Source organism: Phoxinus phoxinus (assembly GCF_949152265.1).
Source record: "Phoxinus phoxinus genome assembly, chromosome: 2".
Lineage (NCBI taxonomy): Eukaryota > Metazoa > Chordata > Actinopteri > Cypriniformes > Leuciscidae > Phoxinus > Phoxinus phoxinus.
Genome location: NC_136877.1, coordinates 35,834,398 through 35,856,940, shown reverse-complemented (window position 1 = coordinate 35,856,940; position 22,543 = coordinate 35,834,398). Strand labels below are relative to the sequence as shown.

Sequence of the window (22,543 nt, the reverse complement as noted above, 5' to 3'; positions counted from 1 at the left end):
CCAAGTCAATACCAGGGTAGACAACAACAATACTTAAACATTAACTCTACATTAACTTATTTTTATGCATAGCCTATTTTTAAAAAATAAATTACAATATCTCACCAAAATGTTTGCTCAATGCTCACTCAATGTATTTGTGTTTTACGGGGTAATTTGTTGCAATAGTCAGTAATAAAAAAAGAATGAATAAACAAAAAGCAGTAGCACAAATAAATACAGTAGAATAAAGATACAAATTCATCAATGCTGTGGGTATATTTCAGGTAGGTCTAACAGTAGTATTTAAGTAAAAAATACCACATAAATCAAATAAGCAAAAATAAAATAACTCTGCATAGTCATAACTGTATAAGTTAAATATAGATTTCCTTATTAAAGCTTTTCTTTTGTTGCTTGCTTATAATTATTAATACAGACAGACAGCCAATAGTAGACAGTAGCAGGTTTTAAAGGCTGCTGTCACTAAGACCTGGACGGAGACAATATGCGGTTACACGTTGTTCACATTCACATAACCGATGCAAATCTTTGCCAAGATGGACATTTTGACAGAACTGTGTGTGTATTTTAATGTTTATGTATAATAAGCTTCGAAAATCTGACACGCGAAAGGCGGCTTTTATTTGTGTGCGCTCTGGTTGAGCGCGCACTGACTGAAAATGGTCTCTCATAGACAAGCAAGTACTTTAAAATCACTCGAATAATTTATAAATTGGCACGATATATTAATGATTTGCGCTTAAGCCTTGTATTGTACCATGCAGCTCGCTTGCAGAGCAAAATCAATGTGGATATTAGGAATTTTTGAGAGAGAGAAAGAGAGATAGAAAAGACGAGGTACTGCAACACTGTTTATGAAATTATGTCTCACAGAAACTTTTTAAATTACTGATTTGCTTGCTCTGATAATCTGTTTGGGTTCAACCTCTATGCTATATAGTGCATAACTGTTCGGTACCATGGGTAGGCTACTGTATAAAAACAAGTAACGTTACCATCTTAAGATGTTGATACCGACTTGGTACCGAAATTTCGTTTGTCATGACATCCCTTGTGTGAAACATGACAGGGGATTAGGGATGAACATAAACAGTGCGATGCATCGTTCCAGCACTGGGATAATGTTTTTTAAATACTCACGTAGACTAATAGGGAGTGGAAGTTTTACTGTTTCCTATGCAATGCCGTTAGCCAATCATAACAGTGGATATTTTTACTGACAAGCCTTAAAGGAGCAGTCCTTTAAAAACGGATTGTTTCAGACAAAGAATCAGAATAAAGTTTGAAAATTATTATTTTTTTATCATATACAAGCAATTTGTTTTGTACAAAAAAAACTTTATTAACATTATAAATTACCCTAAAGGAACATATTCAAATATTTTTAAAAAAATCCATGTCCTGACCCCTTTAACAGCCCTGCATCATTATTTTCAATTGTTCTACAATTTAAGAGAATTAACTAAAAAGTCTTATCCAAACCACTGTGACAGAGTCATTTTCTCCTCAATGTTAGTATAGCTGGAAAAGACCATTAGTAAATATTGAGACAGTATATTGAAAACACTAGTTCTTTCACCAAGCATGATGTCTTATGTTGGAAAGCTGAAACACTATTATTAATACATACAAATGAATAATTTATAAAAGCAGATATTATATTTTAATGAGCCATTAAGACAAATGACAGGAATAGCATTTTCATATCTGGATGGAATATGAAGATTACTGCAATTGGGAACAAAAGTAGTAACACTGCATCTTATTTGTAAGGCTTTGTTTTTCAAAACAGATGATGGAAGTGCACCATGAAAGAGGGGATTGTTTTAACAAATCACTGAGTAGTTTGAGCCATGGTGGCATTAATAATCTCTTTTCAGATGTCACTGCTTTATGGGAGTCAACAGCACATATGTCATGCTCCCAGAGGGGGACACATTAAAATGTTATTGTAAATGCAAAGACTGGAATCTGATCCAGCTGGCTGTTCAAGAAAACAAGAGCTGTTGACCAATTCCGTCTCAAAATGTCCAGATGAATCCAGATTCTCCGTTTCCAATCAAATAATAACGTCGGTTCAATAACAATCCAATAAATCATAACACAAAGGCAACGAGGGTTTGATAAGCAACAGAAAAAGAAAGGCACCCGATGGCATGTTGATGTTGTTGTTCTCACTTCCTTCGACACATTAGATGACAGCGATATAGATTATAAAACACATCCTAAAATAGACATCTAAGACACGTTTAAACAAATAATGACGGATAATGTTGTGTATCAGTAACGTTAGCCCATTGGGCCTGGATGTGCTGGGACAAACACACTCTCTACTGAAACTGCTAGCGGCGAGCTAGTATTAGCATCTCCAGTTAGTCAAACAATAGCTCATACCAATTGAAATTTACCATTGAAACAAATATAAACAGAGCCACTTACCTCTTTACACGTCGGAAAACTATCCCTCTTGGACTTGAACCCCTTATCCAGTGTACAATTTCCGTCGACAGAAGTAGAAAAGTATTGGGGAAGCGAGAGAACGTCAGCGGAGGCTTGTGTGAAACTGACAGTCAAATAAACCCGGAGAGGGAGGGAGATAGAGAGAGAGAGGCCCAGCGCTTTAGCCTCCCCGCTAACTGACGGATATTTCGACGATTACGCTTTAAATGTATGAGAATACGCACGCGAGTTACAGTATCACACGTTTAACGTCACGGCGAGCTAATCTTACGGAGAGGACATTTAATTTAGCGGTCATATATGTTTTGAATTCCTCCCCGTTTGCCCTCGGGTGCGAGTCCCCATTCCTGCCTATTCGCGGCGTCCATTAGAGCGCTGCTATGTGTGTGTATGTGAACAGCCCTGCTGCTACGCACACACACGCGCGAGCGAGCATTTCGACATTTTGCGACATTCTCGCATCCTTGACGACTCTCCGGGACAACAACATCGCCTAAAGGCTTGCCGAAAATGACAATATATTGTGAATAACCGTTAATGATCGTAGTAGTTGAATACCGACTCTTGTGAATCTATACAGATATTTTAGTGCAGTTTATGAATGCTGACCAATATGATACTGTGTGTGTTATGGAGTTGGTAGCCTCATGCTCTGCTCTCTAGTGGCAGAATGTGTCAGCGCTTCATGTAGCTACACAAACTGAAGGTGCAAAATAAGCTTGTATGTTTTTATGGGGTTTTCGCTATTTAAATATAAAAATATAGACACAACACAGAATTGGCCTTAGTATCACAACTCTCTGGTAAAAGCAATATTACAATTTTTAAAGATATTGGTCTACTGATGAGGTACCAATTTCGATTCTAATGTTTGTTTGTTTTTGAGAAGTCAAAGGCGACAAACCCCTACAAAACGGGGAATGGTTTTATGTTAAAAAGAAAAAGTAGATCCCGTATTTCATTATCTCGAATCTTTTGAGCCCCTCATCAAAGATTCGTTCAGTGTCCATTTCTGCAGGTTACGCTAGGTGGCGACAAGTCAATATTTGTGTGTGTTCTGATCTCTCTCAACTGAGTCAACATTTTAGAATAACTACTCTATGATAAAAACTATTATAACAACAACAAAAATCAAATATTACATTTGTATTATTTAATATTATATTAAATATTTAATATACAAAATTAATATTATTTTTCTCATATACAGCAGTCACTTGATTCAAAATGGAGTTAAGTGAAGGAAACATGAGTCAGAACATGGATGATTCTGAACAATTGAACAAGAATTATTCATTCACTTAAAATATTTGTTCATGAACGAATCCCTATTTCAGGTGTGCTTTCTCATTACACGAATGACAAGTATGAATGTTGCTTTTATTCTGTTTTATTACAGAGGTTCTAAATCTTTGGTCTCCAACAATATTCAAAGACCCAATGGCTTTTCCATTTGTTTGTGAGTTATTGAAAGAGGATTTAAAAAATAATATTTACTCACAATTTGTACCCATTAAAAAAAGTTACCCATAACTAGGCAAATCTTAAAATCTTAAAATTGTATTTTGCATGACTTTTCTAAGGCCACATTCACACAGCAACAGAATGCGGGTTTAAATCCCCAAAACCCACTGTTTTGCTTTATTCAGTGGCAAGCAATTGTTTTATATTCAAAATGTTTCATTTTAAAAATCCCCAGTCTTTAAAAATGAAAAGGTCCTTGATCAGTAGACACTATTACCAACACCATACTAACTACATGACTACTCAACTAACAATTACTACTAAGGGAATTTTAAATTAGTTCAGTTCAATGTCGTCGTGTTTTACACAGGTTTTACAGAGCTACACATGAAACCGGATATGATGAGGGATGATTGAAAAGCGTCCCTTCCCTTTTCAACCAATCGAAGTCGAGTATTCCGTGTGGCAGTGGCCAATCAGACGGTACGGAGCAGTATTTGAATCACCAGAAGGCCTTTGTCCTGTACGGTTTGTTTTGAGTTGGACAAGGAACACTAAGCGAAGCTAAACAGCCTGTTTTAATATTTTTTAAATTTCATTTTAGCAAGACCTCTCGAAAAGCCTATTCGTCATGGAAATGCACGCTTTGGTGAGTATTAAATGCAGAAATATGCGTTTGTATTTGTCTGATAAAAGGCTTGCTAGCGTTAAACCAGCTTCATGTTCGTTAGCTTAAATAGCTAACGTTAAGAGTCTAGTTGAAATCGCCTGATTTTTAGTCCTTTCTTCCTTTTGCCATACAGCGCAATGCAAACAACCCTGTTTTTATCGGTGGCAAAGGCGGCCCTGGAAACGGTGCAGCGAGGAGGGCTGTGTTTGGCGAACTTTCCAACTTTTCCCACAAACCAGTTCAGACCAAGGTGCGTGTCTTTATTTACCCCCGTGCAACTTGTACTTGTGAGCAACAGCATGATGCCACGCATTCCTCTTTGTTGTTTCCTTTTCAGAAGGTTCAACCTTTGCTGTCTGTTAAACCGACTGTCCAGCCAGCTGTTGTGCAACCCAAACGTGCCCAGGTACAGCATGATGTCCCTCTGCCTGCCCCGGCGTTACCCCCCTCTGCTCAAGCTGACGTGAGCATGAAGGAAGAGGAACTGTGTCAAGCCTTTTCCAACACCCTCTTTCCAGTCGAAGACATCGATGAGGGGGATGCTGACATGCCTCAGCTGTGTCCTGAATATGTAAAGGACATCTATGCATATCTGCAAAGTCTTGAGGTGCTTCCGGCTTGTCTGTCTACAGTATTTTTCTTTCTTGGTTTTCCACATTTTGTTCCTTCTACAGCTTCTGTGCTCGTTGCAGGTTCAGCAGTCGGTTCGTCCCCGTTATATGCGTGGTTATGATATCAATGGGCGAATGCGTGCTCTCCTGGTTGACTGGCTGATTCAGGTGCACTCAAGATTTCAGCTCCTGCAGGAGACCTTGTACTTGACTGTAGCCGTCCTTGATCGTTTTCTCCAGGTGACAGTTACAGCTTTTTTTCTTTCTTTTGCAGTATCTGGGTTCATATGCTGTGAAATGTTATACTGGTGAATACTTTCTGGATTATTACTAAGTGAATTTAATGACTCAAATTAGATTTTAAAAGCTTGTAACAGATGTAATTTATGATCTGAAAAATCTAAGTATGGAATTGTGAAGTTAAACTTTTATTTCCCTTTCAGGTTCAGCCTGTGACCCGTAAGAAGCTCCAGCTAGTGGGGGTTACTGCAATGCTGGTTGCTTGTAAATATGAGGAAATGTATGTGCCGCTGGTTGGGGACTTTGCCTACATCGCTGACGATGCCTTCACGAAAGCCCAGATCAGAGAGATGGAGATGTTGATTCTGAGCGAGCTGAACTTTGAACTCGGACGTCCTCTGCCCTTGCACTTTTTGCGGAGAGCTTCAAAGGCTGGCAATGCAAGTACAGGTTTTTATTATTACTGTGGTTTGGCAGTTTTTTTTTCCCCCTAAGCTTCAGATGTTAAGTCTTTGCATTTTAAAACTGCTTTCTAGGCAGATGCTGAGAAGCATACGCTGGCAAAATATTTCCTTGAACTGACGCTACTTGACTATGACATGGTCCACTATAAGCCTTCTGAGTCTGCAGCTGCTGCTCTGTGCCTCTCTCAACTTGTGCTCGATGGCCAAAAATGGGTAATTTATTTTTTCTCCTTCTCTGCCGTATACACCCACACTTTTTATAAATGATTTCCCCTTCTGTTCCAGTCACCAACCCAACAACACTACTCAACCTATGATGAGGCCCACCTGAAGCCTATCATGCAGCATATTGCCAAAAATGTGGTTGCAGTCAATGAAGGACTCTCAAAGCATGTGGTAAGCGCTTTTCTATTAGACTTTCCATTTACGTTTATGCATTTGCCAGATTCTGATTCAAAGCGACTCGCAAAGGAACGAAAGCATGGGTTTGCTTGTAGGCTGATGTTGTCCATCTCTTACAGACTGTGAAAAAGAAATACTCCAGTAGTAGGCTCATGAAGATCAGCCTCCTTCCTCAGTTGAAGTCATCACTTGTGAAGGATCTGGCTGCTCCTCTGCTGTCTAGCTCCTGAGGATTTTTTTTATGTGGGAATGAACGCTAACACTTGCACTTTATTTTGTGTCAGCCATTTTGAGAGATGGACTGCTGCTTTTTAAACCGATGTATATACTTTTGGATTGTCTATTAATAAATGTTTCTACTTTTTAAAGGTTACTTTTTTCTTTTTAAGCTGAGGGTTTAAAATGAGTTTTATTGTTTATGAACTTTCTGTAGCTGTATTTGCTTTACTACTAAGTTGGCAAATTGGAGCTGAAATCATTAAAATCCAAAGATTTGATGCCATTTTCTGACTTGTGTTAATGCTGTCATTAATTAGGATTTGGGTAAAGGTTAATCTTGAAGCTGAATGTGTGGACTCAAACACAAATGATGCAACTGCTGAATTAATTAAATCCCCACCCAGACTTTCCACCTGCTGTCAGGGATGTTGCATGTGCGATATCTCTTATTCTGTGAATTTGTGCCTTGAAATATTTAAGGTGAAGTGTTGATGTATAATACTAAGCTACAGTGTTTTCAGTTCCATTTAATCTTAGTACAGAATTACATTTGCTAGTGAAAATGTTTGAATGCAGGTGTCCTGCACAAATTTGTGGTGATGCAGTTAGTGACTTTGATCCACTGCATTTAAATCAGTTATGCCTCTAAAAGTTCCATCAAACTCACTCACAATGTCTCTAAAAGCTTCCGTTTTACATTTCAATCTTAGATCATTTACATGGGCAGCTTTCATTAAATTACTTCTACATTTTGCATAAGTTTTATATTGTGTATCTCCCAAATACTTATGTTAAACTGTTGTGCTAGAAAATGTTTGCCAATGTAAAGTTAGGATATCCTACAAATTAAGATGTTTATTTTGAGTTCACCAAATAAAGTTCCTGATGGAAGTAAAAATGTTGATTTGTTAATCAATTCACTTTAAATGCATTTGTTGTATTAGACATGGTAACCTCATCAGTAGAATAGTACACTATCAGACACCAAACACCAATATCTGTCACTTTATTCTTAAGAAAAAAAAATGTTCTCAGTAAAACATATGGGAACTGATGGGTACATTCTTACAAACATCTAAGAATTTATCTTGAGAAGTTGACTTCCATAGTATGCATAAACATACTAAGTAAATGGGGCCCGTGAACTGGTTACCGACATTCTTCAAAACATCTTTTGTGTTCAGCAGAAAAAAAATATTCATACAGGTTTGGAACAACTTGAAGGTTGAAACTTCAGATGACAGAATTTTCATTTTTGGGAAAACTATCCCTTTAAGAAATTTTTGTAGATCCAGCCCGATTCATCTCTTCACTGACTTAGCACCTTGACGAATTGTGTCGATGACCTGACCAGTACATTTGTGTGGTAATGTACTCATAAAGTGCTTCGTATCTATACAGTAACGTGGTGAGTGTGGGTTTTCCAAATAATGCATGGAAATACCACTGCAGTTTAAATTTAAACTTGGAATCTTTTGTACAATGATACATTCAGCATTGTTATGAGATTATGAACGTAACATCAAAAGCATAGTACAATCCATGGTTTTCAAGAGCTGTAGTGCAGTTTATACATTTGGGTTTCTCTTAACTACAATATGAAAGGCAATTACATGGTAAAACGTTCCTTAGCAGCAAAACATTTCCCATTAAAACCACTGATTCGGACATAACTTCAAGAGATTGGAAAAAAATATATAAATCACAAACAGCAGGTGACTCTAAAGCCAAGCCCCTTAATTTACATATAAAATCCATCCATTTCAAAAGCCAAATAAAAAAAGCCTGTTCCCACATAAAATGGCTACTTCATCTCTAAGTGAATTAAGATCACCTTAAATATCAATGAAAGATGAACAAACCACATCAGAAATAAACTGTAGAATGCTGTAATATAAATACAATAAATAGTTTTGATCAGTGCTCACAGGGAGAGCTCAGTATTCAGCGCCCTGGAGAAAACTTTCATGTCCGGTCGGCGTCTGCCCGCATGGCCTCAAATGTCCGTGGCAACACAACGCTAAGCTTATGAGGAGTTCAGCCACAGCCACAGCACACCTCGCTCCTTCCTTCATTATCTCCATTTTCCCTCCTTTCTTTGTCCTTCGTCTAACAAGTCTGCTGAGGTTCTGGTCGCCTCATCAACAGCTGTAGAGGTTAGATCTTGGTCACGTAGTTGTTTGGGAAAAGACCTTGTTTACCTCTCAGTCTCCCTGTCCACCATCCAGAGGCATCTAGACAAACAAATAATGCATAAATATCAAAATTACAACACTCTGCCACTAAAAAAACAAGGTCCACAATGTATCTTTAAAAAAGATGCAGATAGGCCCTATATGTAAAATGCCAGCAATATTCATGTAAACTTTACAAACAGGGACCGGATTCACGAAACATTGAGAATATTATTTTCGCAAATAAGCATTTCGCACAATCTCACCTTCCTTAATGATGTCAATGATGTCATCTGCATTGAAACTGAGCTCATCTGTGTCTTGGGCATCGTATGCATAAAGGGCTTTACACTGAGGCACTTGGGGCTTCGGCTTGGGGGCCGGTTTGGGCCGACCACCTCCTGGAGAGGGCCTGTTGGTGGACTGTCTGTGGGCCCTTGGAGAAAAGCACAGAGGACATTAACTGATGGAATCGCACGTGACGTTTCAAACATTGCAGCGACCATTGGAACATGCTTCTACAAGTGAAGGTAAGTGTGAAGTCAACTAGGATCTTGAAGTAACCAGATAGCTGCTGTGAGAGGGTTAGCTGTCTGATTGTGTGGTGTTAGTTCATGTGTTCCCAACTAGGTGGCGACAGATTCACATTTATCCATTATATGGCACTGTCAGTCTGAACTAGTCCCAAATAGACTTCATTCAGTTGATCCTCCACCTCAGAATATATATATATATATATATATTTTCAGTTGTTGCAATGAAGGGCCATTTGTTAGCCCTTCAGTCTTCATGATGTGTCTGAGTCGACCCTCATCATGACTACAACAGAGAAAGTGTTAGAAAATGCCCAATCCAGAGTCCTTAACCTTGCTGAAGTTAAAGAAGAAAGAAAATCCTCTCTCAAATGACTATTCACAATCTGATTTCCATTTGGTAACGCACTATTGTTCAAAAGTTTGGGGTCTGTCAGATTTAAAGGTCAATTCACACCGCACAGACAAATGCCAACAAACATTTTTGTTGAGTTTTGTGGGATCAGTGTGTTTCCCTGTTGCCGTTGGTCGGAGTTTGTTTTCATCCACCTGAATGTGTTCAATCAGCGTTTGTTGGTGTCTTTTGGGGCAGTGTGAACATGACAGTTATTTTTCATAAAATTCTTAGGCTCATGTGACGCTGAAGCTTTAGCTTCGCCATTGCAGAAATTAAATTACTTTTTAAAACATATTAAAACAGAAAAGTATAGTAATATTTCACAATATTACTATTTGTACTGCATTTTTTGACCAAATAGAGGCAGCCTTGGTTAACATACCGGTAAGTGACTTCTTACCGAAGTCTTACCAATTCCAAACTTTTGAACAGTATTGTAAATCAAATTTTAATCTATAAAGTGTGATAGTTTAATGTAAAGAACCAGAAATCCAAAACAAGAATGAGAAAGAATGCAAGGGGGGATTTGAAGTTGGGCATCTCTGGTGTTGATCTATCACTAGTCAAATGTACCACAACCACTGCCACCTAACAGAAACTACACACATGCTCAGACTCACATTCCTCCATTGCCAGATGGTTGATGATTTCTGCTACTACGATAAAGAGATACATGCATGTTACATTCAAACATAGCTCACTATTTTGTTTGCATGGATAATGTCTGGTAGATGAGCTTCAGCTTTGCATCTAGCAATTAGACAAATGTTAACCATCTTCAGTAAGGAGATAGTTGTTAGCCATATCTTTTGAAATGTGTGTGCGGTGTCCTCTCACCCTGCAGCCCCTTGGTCTGGTACTTTGAGGAAATCCAGGTTGGGTTGCTGGGGTGCCTGTCTGCCGCCTCTATCCTTGAGCTGACTGACATTAGTAGGCAGGAACGGACGGGCCGTGTTTCCTGATGTCGGCCTCTGATTGCTGTGATGTTGCGAGTTCCTCTGATTGGCAGTGTGATTTGCATTCTTCAGCCCTCCATTTTGGTGAGCAGCTGCCGGGAAACACACATGCTTACTGACTAAAACAAATCAAAGATTAGGATAGTTGATAATAGTACTAGTTGAATGGGAAAACGTACCTGGAGGGCCAGGTGCGACTCGTGATGGGGTGTGGTTGTGTGTCCTGGACGTGTTGGGGCGGCTTTGAGGGACGCCCTGCTTAGTAGGACCTGAATGAGGGTTGAATTTGTGTCTATGAGATCTTGCATAACAAATAACATTATATTAAATAATATCAAATAATGAATTAAATGAATAAAACACAATACGAGTCATCACTCACGTGAGTTTTTGGACAAACCCGGTCCAATGCTGACCTGCAGCATTTTGTTTGAGGGTCGCAGCACAGCTACGTCCCCTTGACCTTGGATGAACTGCACCTGTCTGGATCCTCCAGCATTCCAGGGTCCCCATCCATCTTTCTTCAGTTTCATTTCTAGCCTGCAGGTCCAAATCACAGTCAATCATTAACATACAGTGGCCGCGAAACATAACTGGATAAAAAGCTTGAATGTCATTAAATGCCATTTATTAAAAAACATTTTTTTATATATATATAACAATATAATAAAATATAAAGAGAACATAATAATAAATAATCTCACAAAAATAAATTTGTTAGGTATGTCCATTACCATTCAAAAGTTTAAGGTCAGTAAGATATTTTGCAAGAAATTACTACTTTTATTCCACAAGAATGCATTAAATTGCATTAAAGTGACAAAAAAAAGTGTTTTTATAATGTTGCACAAAATAAAGGCTGTTCTTTAGGACTTTCTATTCATCAAAGAATCACAAAAAAATAGTAAAATGTTTCACAAAAATTATAGTAATAAGAAGAAATGTTTCTTGAGGGAGGGGGGGATACATTTGAAAATATATATTTTTTAAAATGTATAATAATATTTCACATTATTAATGTTTTTACAGTATTTTTGATCAAATAGTCTTGGTGAGTGTAAGAGACTTCTTTGAGAAACATAAAAACAAATCTTACTGCCCCCACATTTTTTAACAAATAATAAATTAAAGTATAAAATAAATCATAAAAACAACAGACATACTGTTCAAAATTAAAACACTATATGGACAGTTAAATACAGATACTAAAAAAATCATCTTATGTACTATTCTTTTTAATTTGTATTCATTAAAAAGACATGCCCTTGCTATGCCATGTGAAAGATATTTCAACCTACGTGGTGCTAAACTTGAGAGGTAGTTTCTTTTGCGTTCTCTCTTCGTATCTGCGTGCCAGTAAACTGACGAACTCAGTCTTGAATACACACTCCAGCAGGCTGTCATACTCGTCCTCATGCAGGATCAAGAAGTCATCCTGCATTGTGCTGTAAGAGAGACAAATGTCTTTTCAAGACCTGAAATATCCACATTCGTTCGATCATTCAACATGATCCTTCCATTACCTTCCAGTTCAGGTAACACGTGTTGAGGCACTTTAGGGGGTTTCCAAAGACACAAAGGTTGTCGGGTCACAAAAAAACGCAAGTGATACGGGGGGCTGTTGGGAGTTTTCGTGTCTGGAACACATGCAGAGATGCCCTGCTTCACCCAATAAACTTAAGTCTTTTCTAATGAGTTTTTTACAAGGTATACTCTCCCTTACCAGCAACACCTGGTTCACATTATTGACAACCCCCCACTCACAAAAGCAAAGTATGCAAGGTTGTGGGGTGCTGGTACCGCTTTCTTGGCCCTTATTTGTAAGATCTTTAGGTTTCTTTCTTTGAGAGAGTTCTGAATGTTTGATCATGGAACACAGGGGAACAGGGAACACTAAAAAAAACTATAAATGTTTTTTAAAAGACTGAAGCTTTGTATGTCCAGACCCTCTCGATTCAACATGTGTTAAGTAACACAGGGCAGACGAAGGCTCTAACATCTAAACTGGACCTTTGATGTCTCTACGCCTATAATTCAGCAGATGGTTATCCAAGGCATTATGGGACTGCATACAGGGCTCGAAAATACAGGCTCTGTTTTACACATGGGAGGGAAGCTGCAGCTCCTTGTGGCTGAATAGAATAAAATTGTGTGTGTGTGTGTGTGTGTGTGTGTGTGTGTGTGTGTGTGTCAGATCACCTCGAGTGCTAAGGTTGGTTGTAGCTTGCTGACAGAGCTTGTGTGGTGACCGTACCTGAAAGAAACAGCCAAAATCTTCTCTACGTCAACTTTGCGCTTCAGGACCTCTTTCACAAGCCCTTTCTCTGCCCCCTGCTTCACCTTTTCTCTTCCAATCAGGTAGACAGATCTAGGGGTGAGGATCAGGTCTCTCTTGGTGTTCTGAAGAGATAAAAACACCCATACATGCATATAAATGCTACATGACATGTGCTAAAAATAGTCGCTGATACTCGGGCACATCTGTGTGCTAATTTTGGTATGCTCACCTTAAACCGCCTGTCATATTTATTGACTTTGTCTGCAAAATCAATCTTCTCCCTCTTGCCCACAAACTGCCTGAGCTCAGGCCGGTCATCCATACCCAGGTAATCACCCACAAAGTTCCTGTTCAAGCTGTGCCTTCTTCTCTCCTTCCTGTTCAGCAGCAGATCAGAGGCTGGAAGAAGATAGAATAAATGTATTTGTTATTCTCAAAGAGCTTCAGTTCTTGTGCCATGTCCCGCCATGTCCAAAAGATGAGATTAAATAAGAGAGATGTGACATATAAAGAAAACAGGACCAATTAAAGTACATTTTATATGTGAATGGAATTTCTGATTATCATTTACAATCAAGCTGTAATTTTGTCAAATTATACAAAAACTCTTTAATTGTGTGTATGTAGGATTTATAAGAATGCAAGCTATAAGATTAGCAGGAAAAAGGAGTAAGCCATTTTATTTAAAAAAAAATGTTTAAAATTGGAGATGTGGTTGAAATTATATTTGTTACAAAAAAAAAGATGGTTCAGGGGAGGGGGGAAATGACAGAATTCTGCTTGGTTTCATGTACACTATCGTTCAAAACTTTGGGTTTGCAAAGATTTTAAAAATGTTTTTGAAAGAAGTATTTTATGCTCGTCAAGGCAGCATTTATTTGATTAAAATACAGTAAAAACAGTAATATTGTGAAATATTTTTACAATTTAGAATGACTAACCTACTGTAATATTTTGAAATGTAATTTATTCCTGTGATGGCAAAGCAGAATTTTCAGCATCATTAGTCACATGATCCTTCAGAAATCATTCTAATATGATGATTTGCTGCTCAAGAAACATTTCTTATTGTTATCAATGTTGAAAACAGGTGTTATATTTTGTGAAAACCTTGATACATTTTATTCAGGATTATTTTATGAATAAACACAAAATAACAGCATTTATTTGAAATAGAAATATTTTGTTATGTTATAAAAGTCTTTACTGCCACTTCAATTTAATGCATCCTTCCAGAACAAAACTATTGATTTCTCTTTTTAACTTTTGAACGATAGTGTATGTCCATAACTGGACACTGTTAATAGCTATACTAAAACCGGGCCAAAAGAGCCTATAGCTGAAGAAACACTCAAACATGAACACTCAGACAGGGTGTGAGGTTTTTTTGTGTGTATTATTACTTTTCAACATAATAACAATAATTCAGCTGAAATCAGCAGTTGAGGTCAGACTCCAAAGATATACAGGGGAAAACCCAAACTGTGACACATTCTGCCATGTAAGACAACATTGATTTCCCTTTTCTTAAAATGTCTTGGTACGCAGGTGCTTGTACATGACGTCTAGCACTTCACCTCATTCCAACTATTTGTCTGAAGGTTGAACTCACCCTCCTCCCTCATTTGAACGTATTTCTTGCGTGCACAAAATTTCCTCCAGGCCGTCTGAATGGTTCTGGCATAACCGTCGAATTTGCGATCTCTCGTCTCCTCCAGCAGGAAGAGCTGTAAATAGAATATAATGCAGGTTGTTTACATGAATCAAATCAAAAATACTCACAAGATACCCACTTGAATCAGTCTAAAAAACATTATGCACAAAATCCACGCTGTTACCGACTTAACATTTAATAGTGCAAAAAACATTAGTGAATAGAGTTGCATAAACCTGTCCATTAGACTAAAGGTCACTTGTCATTGGAGCTTATTAAACAGTTCTGGAAAAACAAGGACCGCTATGACACATAGTGGGTTCAGTCTGTCCTGTCTGTCATGCAGCAACTTCTCTTTTTCTATTTCAGATTTTCTATTTCTCTTTTTCAGTAAGCAGCTGTGTCCAAGTGTTTTGCGGTCATCCCATAATGCTTTGAGCACTCTGTAGCTCCACTGTGCTTCCTGTATCACAGAACACACTGTCACAGCTCTGCTGCTCTGTAGACTAAACAGCAGATCCTATCATTATCACAGAGGCCTGGCACTGCCTCACACACACACACACACACACACACACACACACACACACACACACACACACACACACACACACACACACACACACACACACACACACACACACACACACACACACACACACACACACACACACACACACACACACACACACACACACACACACACACACACACACACACACACACACACACACACACACACACACGGCTGGCACAGGACGAGATATTGGAAGCAAATACACAATCCCTCTTTGTCTTCCATGTCACACACTAACAAACAAACAGACACAAACCTCCCATTGATAATTATTTTCATGTTATTGCCATTACCGTAACTGATAAATGGCAGATTCTTATTTTGTTTTGTTCAAATAAATGAAAAGCATAAATAAAAATGTAAATAAAATACTAAATAAGTGCAGAAATATATTGTGCATCCCTACTTACAATTAAGTACTTACAATAGTCAGTCCTGCACAATTTTGGGTCAATACGATTTTTTTTTTAAAGTATTTATTTCATTAAGCCAAGATTACATCAACAGCAACTGTTTTCAACTTTTTTTTTTTTTTTTTTTTTCACACAAATCATTCTAATTTGCGGATTAGAATCACGGGACACTCTAAACTGTAGACTGAAGAATGAAAAAGTTAAAAAAAATTTTTTTAGCTTTGCCATCATAGGAATGAAATACATTTTAAAATCTATGAAAATAAAAACAGTTATTTTAAGTATTTTTAAAAAAAACACACGTATATTTCTCAATATATTTAAAAATCAAATAAAAACTTATTTCAAAAACACACAAAAAAAATACTGACCCCAAACTTTGACACACAAAATGATAATGTATGTACAAATATATTTCACTATTTAAATAATGTATAATATTTATGTTGCAGTACTGAGATTGAGATTCTTTTTGCATTACAGATACTGACAAATAGGGAAGGACATTTTAATAATTGTTTTGTCCTAAAAACACATTTTAGGACAAAATTATCATAATATAGAAACCTTAAGATATCTGGATCTTAATTGTCTTTGTTTAAATTCTTTCCCCATCCCTCAAGTAATTTTGTGGTAAAATATGTCCTGGAAATTTCTTAACAGTGTTTGTGAAATTGATAACACTGTTTGGATGCCTCATGCAAACACTGTAAGACTGCATCAGCTCTCAGTAGGATCAAAGAGCGACTACTACTACTACACACTCACACACTCTCTCTCTCTCACTAAAGAAATTCCTGTAGTCATGAACTAATTACTCAGTATCAGCACCTTATCTCAGAAAGAGTTTTGTTTTGAGAGGCAGTGCAGTTCAAATATTGGCCCTCCTAAATTTTATATTACACAAACACACACACACACACACATGCACAAACACAGAAAAGGCCACGTTTTAACACATACATGCCAAAGTCACACATCTCTGGATAATCTGGTGCATTCATGCCGAGCCACAGAGACTTATACTGTGTCTCTATGTATACGTGTGTACATCTAAATGTCAACAGTGAGATCACAGCACATCCACAAGCAGTGCTTTCATAAGCAAGCTGAAAAAAAAAGTAGTGGAAAAAGCAAAGCTGTCTTGGACATAACAGAAGCAGCTTTACCACAGCACTGTGTGTATCAGATCCAGAGTAATGTTGACCTAACGGTGCTGACGTGGGACCAGCCCAGTGTCCCTCCTCCTTCCCTACTGACTCCCCACTATTCATCAACCCACTCTGAGCTAAGCTGGTGTCTGCCAGACAAAGGCTGACTCTTACACTTCCCCTCTCTTCTGCCATTACAGCACAACTCAAATGTTAAATCTTGACCAAAGTAAAAAAAAAACAACGTTCAACATACTGCTGATAGGGAGGCTTGTGTCAAGTATTGCTGGTGTATCTAGTCTGATGTCTTTTTCTGAAGTGCGCATATTGTAGAGCAGTCCAAAAGTATAAGGATACTGAAGCAACATTTAAAAATGTATCAGTGTCATTGCGTTATAATGAAATATCAAAAAAGTAACATTTAACGAGTGTTCCGACCCCAAACCTTTGAACGCCGAACGGTAGTGTATTTTAAAGAAAGATGGCACAAGCACACTGTTCAAGCAAAAAAGAGGTTTGGTTTTTGGCTGTCAAACTTAACGTATGGCCATATTAGACTTCGTGTTCCACTCACTTTCATACATTTGTGTGCGAATGTGGGAGAGCCAGAGTGCAAACAAGCGTGCAGAAGGATCCTCTCCCACCAATTCTGTCATGTGAAGTCTTGTAGTGAAAAAGACGTTTGACTGACAGAGGATCAAAATGTGAAATACTGACTTTTTAAAATGGAGTAGACATGCATTTTGACATTTTAAGTGTATTACAATTTATTAGGATAACTTTTTATTGATTAAAAACAGACTCCCTGGGGCGAGATATCATATCCTGTTGCTGAAAAATGTAACTTACCGATTCAGGGGCTTTGATGAAGATTTTGGAATGTCCGAGCTGATACTGGTCTTGGTCCATGTTTACGGAGCGCAGGAGATGCAGGACACCCTGCTTCTCATCCCCCCGCCATGTTGGCCACGACTCCTTCGTCAGAATAGCATACCTGAGACACAGAAACAGAAAGAGAAGATGAGGAAGGTTTCATCATTTGGAGAATGAAATCATATTTTATTAAACTACATATTTTTCATTCATATAGAAGTACAAAATGCTCAGTTGTCTTCTGAAGTGGAGCCCTGTGTAAATATAGTACTGTAGGCAGTCTGTGTGTGCAAGATAAACACTTGCAGGGTGGAGTAAAAAAAATATGAACACATCAAAAGATGATTCAGGGTTTTACTTAAAGTAAAAAGTTAATAACCAAATGAATGAAGCATGTGAAGAAATTGATCATAAATGTAATTAGATCCTTAAACCAACACAATGTTAAGAGGAAACTGTCCAACTACGGCCCATAACAGAAGAGGAACCAAAATTCATCAACATAAAAGTACAATAACACACTACCAACCTAAAGATCTCTCTTCCTTCTCTTTGTGAAATTCTTGTATAAATATGGTGTCTTGTCATTGGATCTCAAAATTGATTAAAATAAAAAACGCCAGATATGTTCTCATTCCATGAAGTTCTATGAAGAGATCCCTGTCAGCCTTTAAAGATGACTTTGAAATCAGTCTTTACCTGTTCAAGAACTTGCGGAAGACTCGTCTGTAAGCATAGCCGGCACGCCTTACTCTAATATTCTCTTTCAGACCCAGATATTCCACCTGGTGCTTCACTCTAGATAGATAGAGAGAGAGAGAGAGAGAGATAGATAGAGATAGATAGAGAGATAGAGAGAGAGAAAGAGAGAGAGATAGAGAGAGAGAGAGACAGAGAGAGATAGAGAGAGAGAGAGAGAGAGAGAGAGAGAGAGAAGGTAGGTTAATATTTACAGCAACAGTAAAAAAAAAAAAACTTTACAGAAATTAATCTAATTTTTTTTGCTAATTCATAGACAAAAAGGCATTTCTGGTGGTTTCCCCATCAGCCTTTCCTAAATAAATGACTGAATAATTGCAAATCTCATGGATACACACCCTGAGAATGAAGTGTGAGTGCTAATTATACTGCCCATTGTGTCCAACATGAACAATGCTCACACACTCTCATAACAGGAAGACCATTAGAGCCTGAACAATCCAACACGCCGGATCAGAACATTTCATTCCACATTTCATTCATTCAACAAAAAAAAAAAAGAACTAGGGCGAAAGATGAAAAGGCCAAGAAAAGTGAACAAAAAAAGATGAAAGAACTGTCGGGACAAAGAACAACTGAGAAATAAAATCTTAATCCATGTTGCTACTTAAGTTTCCTCATTTTGAGATTTTTAATACCTTTATTCAGCAAGGATGCCTTAAATAGATCAAAAGCGACATTTACAATGTTACAAAAGGTTTCGTTTTAAATAAATTTCAAATCAGGATAATAGAATGATTTGTGAAGAATGATGTGACTGGAGACTGGAGTAATGGCTGCTGAAAATTCAGTCTTGCCATCACAGGAATAAATTACACAAAATATATTAAAATAGAAAACAGTTATTTTATATTGTAATAACATTTTACAATATTACAGTTTTTTTTTCTTGGTGCATCAAGGCAGAGACTTTTTAAAAATGGACCAACCACAAATCTTTGAATAGTAGTGTTAAATAAAATAAAACGTATAACTTAACTGGAATTAAAAAAAAAAAATGCTGATATGCTTTCGTTGAGAAAGTTTCTCTGTGATTTTTCTGCAGAGCTGCTGTGACTTGTGAAAACACAAACTAACTCAGATGCCTCATTAAAGAGGATGTTTTCCTCTCAAAGTATTTTGTTACTTCAATATGAATAATGGCCACTTTAAGAGAATATAATAATTTAATAAGAAATCTCAACTATATCCATTATATTATCAGTTTCCTATATAATTGTAACACAGCACTGACAGATTTAAGAGACTTTTGAATGAATGGGAATTCAACTTGACCATAATCTCTTACCTGCTCTCCTCCCAGTCTTTGGGCTTCTTGGTCTCATTGGGTTTGATACAGCGGATGTAGTGAGGCGTACACTTCATCAGGGTGCTCACCAGATCATTGGCTTGTTTCTGCCATTAGAAAGAAACAGAAAGGATGTAAAAAAGCTAAAGCAGCTTAGAAGAAAACACCATTAAACCTGCAAGCCACTTAATCTACACAGACAGTCAGGCAACCAGAAAGTGTGAAAATGGTTTAGTTATATGAGGTGAAACAGAGAACCTGCAAAGAGCCTGCAGAATAGACTCAACTCACCTTGATTTTACTCCCTGCAGTAGTGGGTCGGCCTTTCTTCTCAGCGTTGAGGTTTTCTGAGAACAGGGCACGGATGAAAGGTCTAACGGAAAGAATCAAGCCAGATAGGAATGATTTGAAAGGTGAATGCAGGATGAAGAAATACAGACTGTAACAGACAGGAATGTTTTTAATCGTGTCTCTCCGCTGCAGACCGGTCACTTGAATCCCTGCAGGCCACAGTGCACATTGTTTTGGAGTTCATCATCAGGCAGGGTAAGAGATTGAATACTTTTGGTTTTTAATCTCTGGTGTTCACTATCCTTTAGTCTCACTGCCTCCTGAATAAGCTTTTAGATTGGTTGGTTGGTGTTTTAATGACTTGACATGCCAAGTTATTTTCATGGCAAATAACTAGTTCTACTATAAAAAAGTAATAAATAAATAAAAACTATATGATGTTTTTAAAGTTTGCTTTCGATTAAAAACTGACCTCTGTTACCTCTTTTAAAAATGTATTGTAATATAATTTCATAAGAGAACTTAAACAAGAACAATTTAATAAAATATGTTTAAGAGATACTAAACTCTGGCATGAGGAACATTTGAGCTTGTAGAACTAAATGCTTTGTTTTTATTGAATTCAATAATCATAAAACCCTATTAGTATTTCAGAAAATTCTTTGTTTAGCACAATTGTGCTCTCTGGACAGATTCTGTACATCTGGTAGTAAAACTAGTAATCTACTAAGGTATCTAATTTTATTTACAGGCTTATTGTATCCAGTAGTTTTAGATTAATAATCTAAAAATGCCTTTAATTACTCATTGTTGCAGTTGGTTTAATGCTTCCAGCCATGCTTGCATGACTCATCTGGCGTTTTATGTGCTTGGCCCTAATTGCTGCTTGCAGCTATATTTATTATTATTTACATTTTTTATGTAAACATGCACTAGACGGACATGTTTGACAATTGCAAATGTTTGTGTCTTTAGCAGCATCTTGCGCATGACAGCTTTGTAAAATGCGGCGCTCAAGTTAGAAAACACCTTCTGTGTGAGTGGGCCCTAAATTATCCTTTTTATACCTGTGGGTGGATTTTTCTTAAGGAAATCTCTTTCTTGTATTCTTGTGTGTATTGTGTGAAAGTTATAGGCTATAAAATGAAAAGGCTATAAAAGCATATCATGTTTAAATCTTGTTGCTATACTTTAAAAAAAAGTAGCATTGTATTTTAACATTTATTCCAGTGCAATGTCCGGCCCCACAGACTTCCATTGAAAGCACATTATAATTAACATTATCAAAGTTTTGCTAAGAGATTAAGAGAGAGATTTTATAACGAGAAATTATTATTAGCCAACTAGGCATGCCACAAATGTAGTCAATAGAGCTCAAATGAACTGTACTGAACCTAGTGAGGGATAATGGTGACGTTAGTAATGAAGAGAACAACATTTTTAAAGCACTTTTCTCTTCTAAAATCCGAGCACATTATTTCTAATACCAGAAAATCCACATAGTTATATGATGGTAACAGCTTTTCTTGCTTTGCTCTAACCTGTCAATGGGGGTGGAGCTGCAGGGCCACGTCTGCGCAGATGGACAGGAAAGCCCTGCTTCGTCACTGAATTGACAACTAAGATTTCTCTTTCTTCTGTTTTGTGCATAAGACCTGCTGGCTGGTGCAAAGGAAGTTCCTCTGCAAACTCTGCATGCGTGTTGTGTGTATATATGCATGACAGCACGTGTCTGAATGCCGTCTAAAAGCGAACCCCCAGAAAGCTTCACAAAGGGCTGCTGGAGGAGACGGTTTGCACAGATGGCTTCTGGGGCCCAAAAGAGGCCCAGGAGCACATAAGAGTGACGGGCACGCTCTACAGTCCTACTCCCTTGAGAGATAGAAGGGCCTTTTGGACTCAGAAACAATGCTAATCTCCCGCACACTTCTTTTAGAGGCCCTCAGCCTTCAGCTGGCCTGATTATATCCATGATTTACATATATTAAGATGTTTAAGTGCTCATAGTGACCGAGGTCTCTCTGAGAGTCTGTTACAAGCAGCTGTTGAATGATTCGAGACTGGCTGTTGTTATGATGGCGGATTGACACTTACATTTCACTGCTCTGCATTAACTCAATCAGGTCAGTGAACAGCACATCCCTGTTTCTCTCACAGAATCCCTCTGCATCATAAGACACCTGTGGGGGACAAATAACAGAGCATTAAATCAGCTGTGTGTTCTGAACAGGGTTAGAAAATCAAACAATTTTTTGAGCCATATGAGCCAATAAATGTTCAGATCAAAGTCAGTTCAACCTATCATCAATGACTTACTTAGTCTTTGCATATACAACTGGGTAACAAGAATATCTATATAATTATTTATTTTTATCATGGGATTTCCATTGACTGTTGAATGTACTTATTATAAATCTAATGGTGCAGGATGTGGGCGGGCCTCCCCTCAGAGAACGCCTCATTGAACACAGGGTATGTGGAAGGTACCACACATACTGAACTACCTCAAGCCAACAAAGAGTTTACAAGAAACTAAGAGAGAGAGATGGAAGGAAAGAGACAGCAAGAGACAATTAAATTTAGAAACACGGGCAAAAGAGTAGAAGTAGAATGTAAAAACATTTAACAACACTACAGAAGAGGGATAAAGAGATGTTTGAGACAGA

General features: G+C 37.7%; 3 protein-coding genes across 12 annotated transcripts in view; 1 reads left to right on the top strand and 2 right to left on the bottom strand.

The window, feature by feature from the left end:
• The window catches only part of rnf111 (ring finger protein 111), a gene marked incomplete at its 3' end in the record, with an annotated part of 44,082 nt that extends 40,958 nt beyond the window's left edge, over positions 1 to 3,124 (bottom strand). For 2 of the 8 annotated variants that reach the window (XM_079597293.1, XM_079597295.1), the window contains exon 1: positions 2,443 to 3,124. The remainder of the gene's footprint in view (positions 1 to 2,442) is intronic. The other 6 variants (XM_079597297.1, XM_079597299.1, XM_079597298.1 and 3 more) reach the window with 3 other exon arrangements.
• Positions 3,125 to 4,409: 1,285 nt separating this feature from the next.
• Positions 4,410 to 7,492, top strand: ccnb2 (cyclin B2). The gene is made up of 8 exons (XM_079597360.1): positions 4,410 to 4,576; positions 4,731 to 4,847; positions 4,935 to 5,204; positions 5,290 to 5,448; positions 5,652 to 5,892; positions 5,989 to 6,125; positions 6,198 to 6,308; positions 6,434 to 7,492. The coding sequence occupies exons 1-8, from the start codon at positions 4,559 to 4,561 to the stop codon at positions 6,542 to 6,544; spliced, it is 1,164 nt and encodes a 387-aa protein (XP_079453486.1). The 5' UTR covers positions 4,410 to 4,558; the 3' UTR covers positions 6,545 to 7,492.
• myo1ea (myosin IEa) overlaps positions 7,381 to 22,543 on the bottom strand; it is a 48,516-nt gene continuing 33,353 nt past the window's right edge. Inside the window, exons 15-29 of one of the 3 annotated variants that reach the window (XM_079597261.1) lie at positions 21,972 to 22,057; positions 19,878 to 19,959; positions 19,587 to 19,693; positions 18,239 to 18,337; positions 17,516 to 17,660; positions 14,484 to 14,598; positions 13,101 to 13,270; positions 12,848 to 12,993; positions 11,892 to 12,038; positions 10,976 to 11,133; positions 10,773 to 10,862; positions 10,475 to 10,685; positions 10,258 to 10,293; positions 8,974 to 9,143; positions 7,381 to 8,767 (exon numbers count right to left, since the gene is read on the bottom strand). In XM_079597261.1, coding sequence (XP_079453387.1) covers positions 8,691 to 8,767; positions 8,974 to 9,143; positions 10,258 to 10,293; positions 10,475 to 10,685; positions 10,773 to 10,862; positions 10,976 to 11,133; positions 11,892 to 12,038; positions 12,848 to 12,993; positions 13,101 to 13,270; positions 14,484 to 14,598; positions 17,516 to 17,660; positions 18,239 to 18,337; positions 19,587 to 19,693; positions 19,878 to 19,959; positions 21,972 to 22,057 — 1,839 coding nt within the window. In that variant the 3' untranslated portion in view covers positions 7,381 to 8,690. The remainder of the gene's footprint in view (positions 8,768 to 8,973; positions 9,144 to 10,257; positions 10,294 to 10,474; positions 10,686 to 10,772; positions 10,863 to 10,975; positions 11,134 to 11,891; positions 12,039 to 12,847; positions 12,994 to 13,100; positions 13,271 to 14,483; positions 14,599 to 17,515; positions 17,661 to 18,238; positions 18,338 to 19,586; positions 19,694 to 19,877; positions 19,960 to 21,971; positions 22,058 to 22,543) is intronic. The other 2 variants (XM_079597262.1, XM_079597263.1) reach the window with 2 other exon arrangements.

Bases quoted from the DNA above. Each gene is read 5' to 3' on its own strand.
- ccnb2 (XM_079597360.1), top strand. The intron at 5,205-5,289 runs GTGCTTCCGGCT...TGCTCGTTGCAG, and splicing joins CATATCTGCAAAGTCTTGAG to GTTCAGCAGTCGGTTCGTCC. The intron at 6,126-6,197 runs GTAATTTATTTT...CTTCTGTTCCAG, and splicing joins TGCTCGATGGCCAAAAATGG to TCACCAACCCAACAACACTA.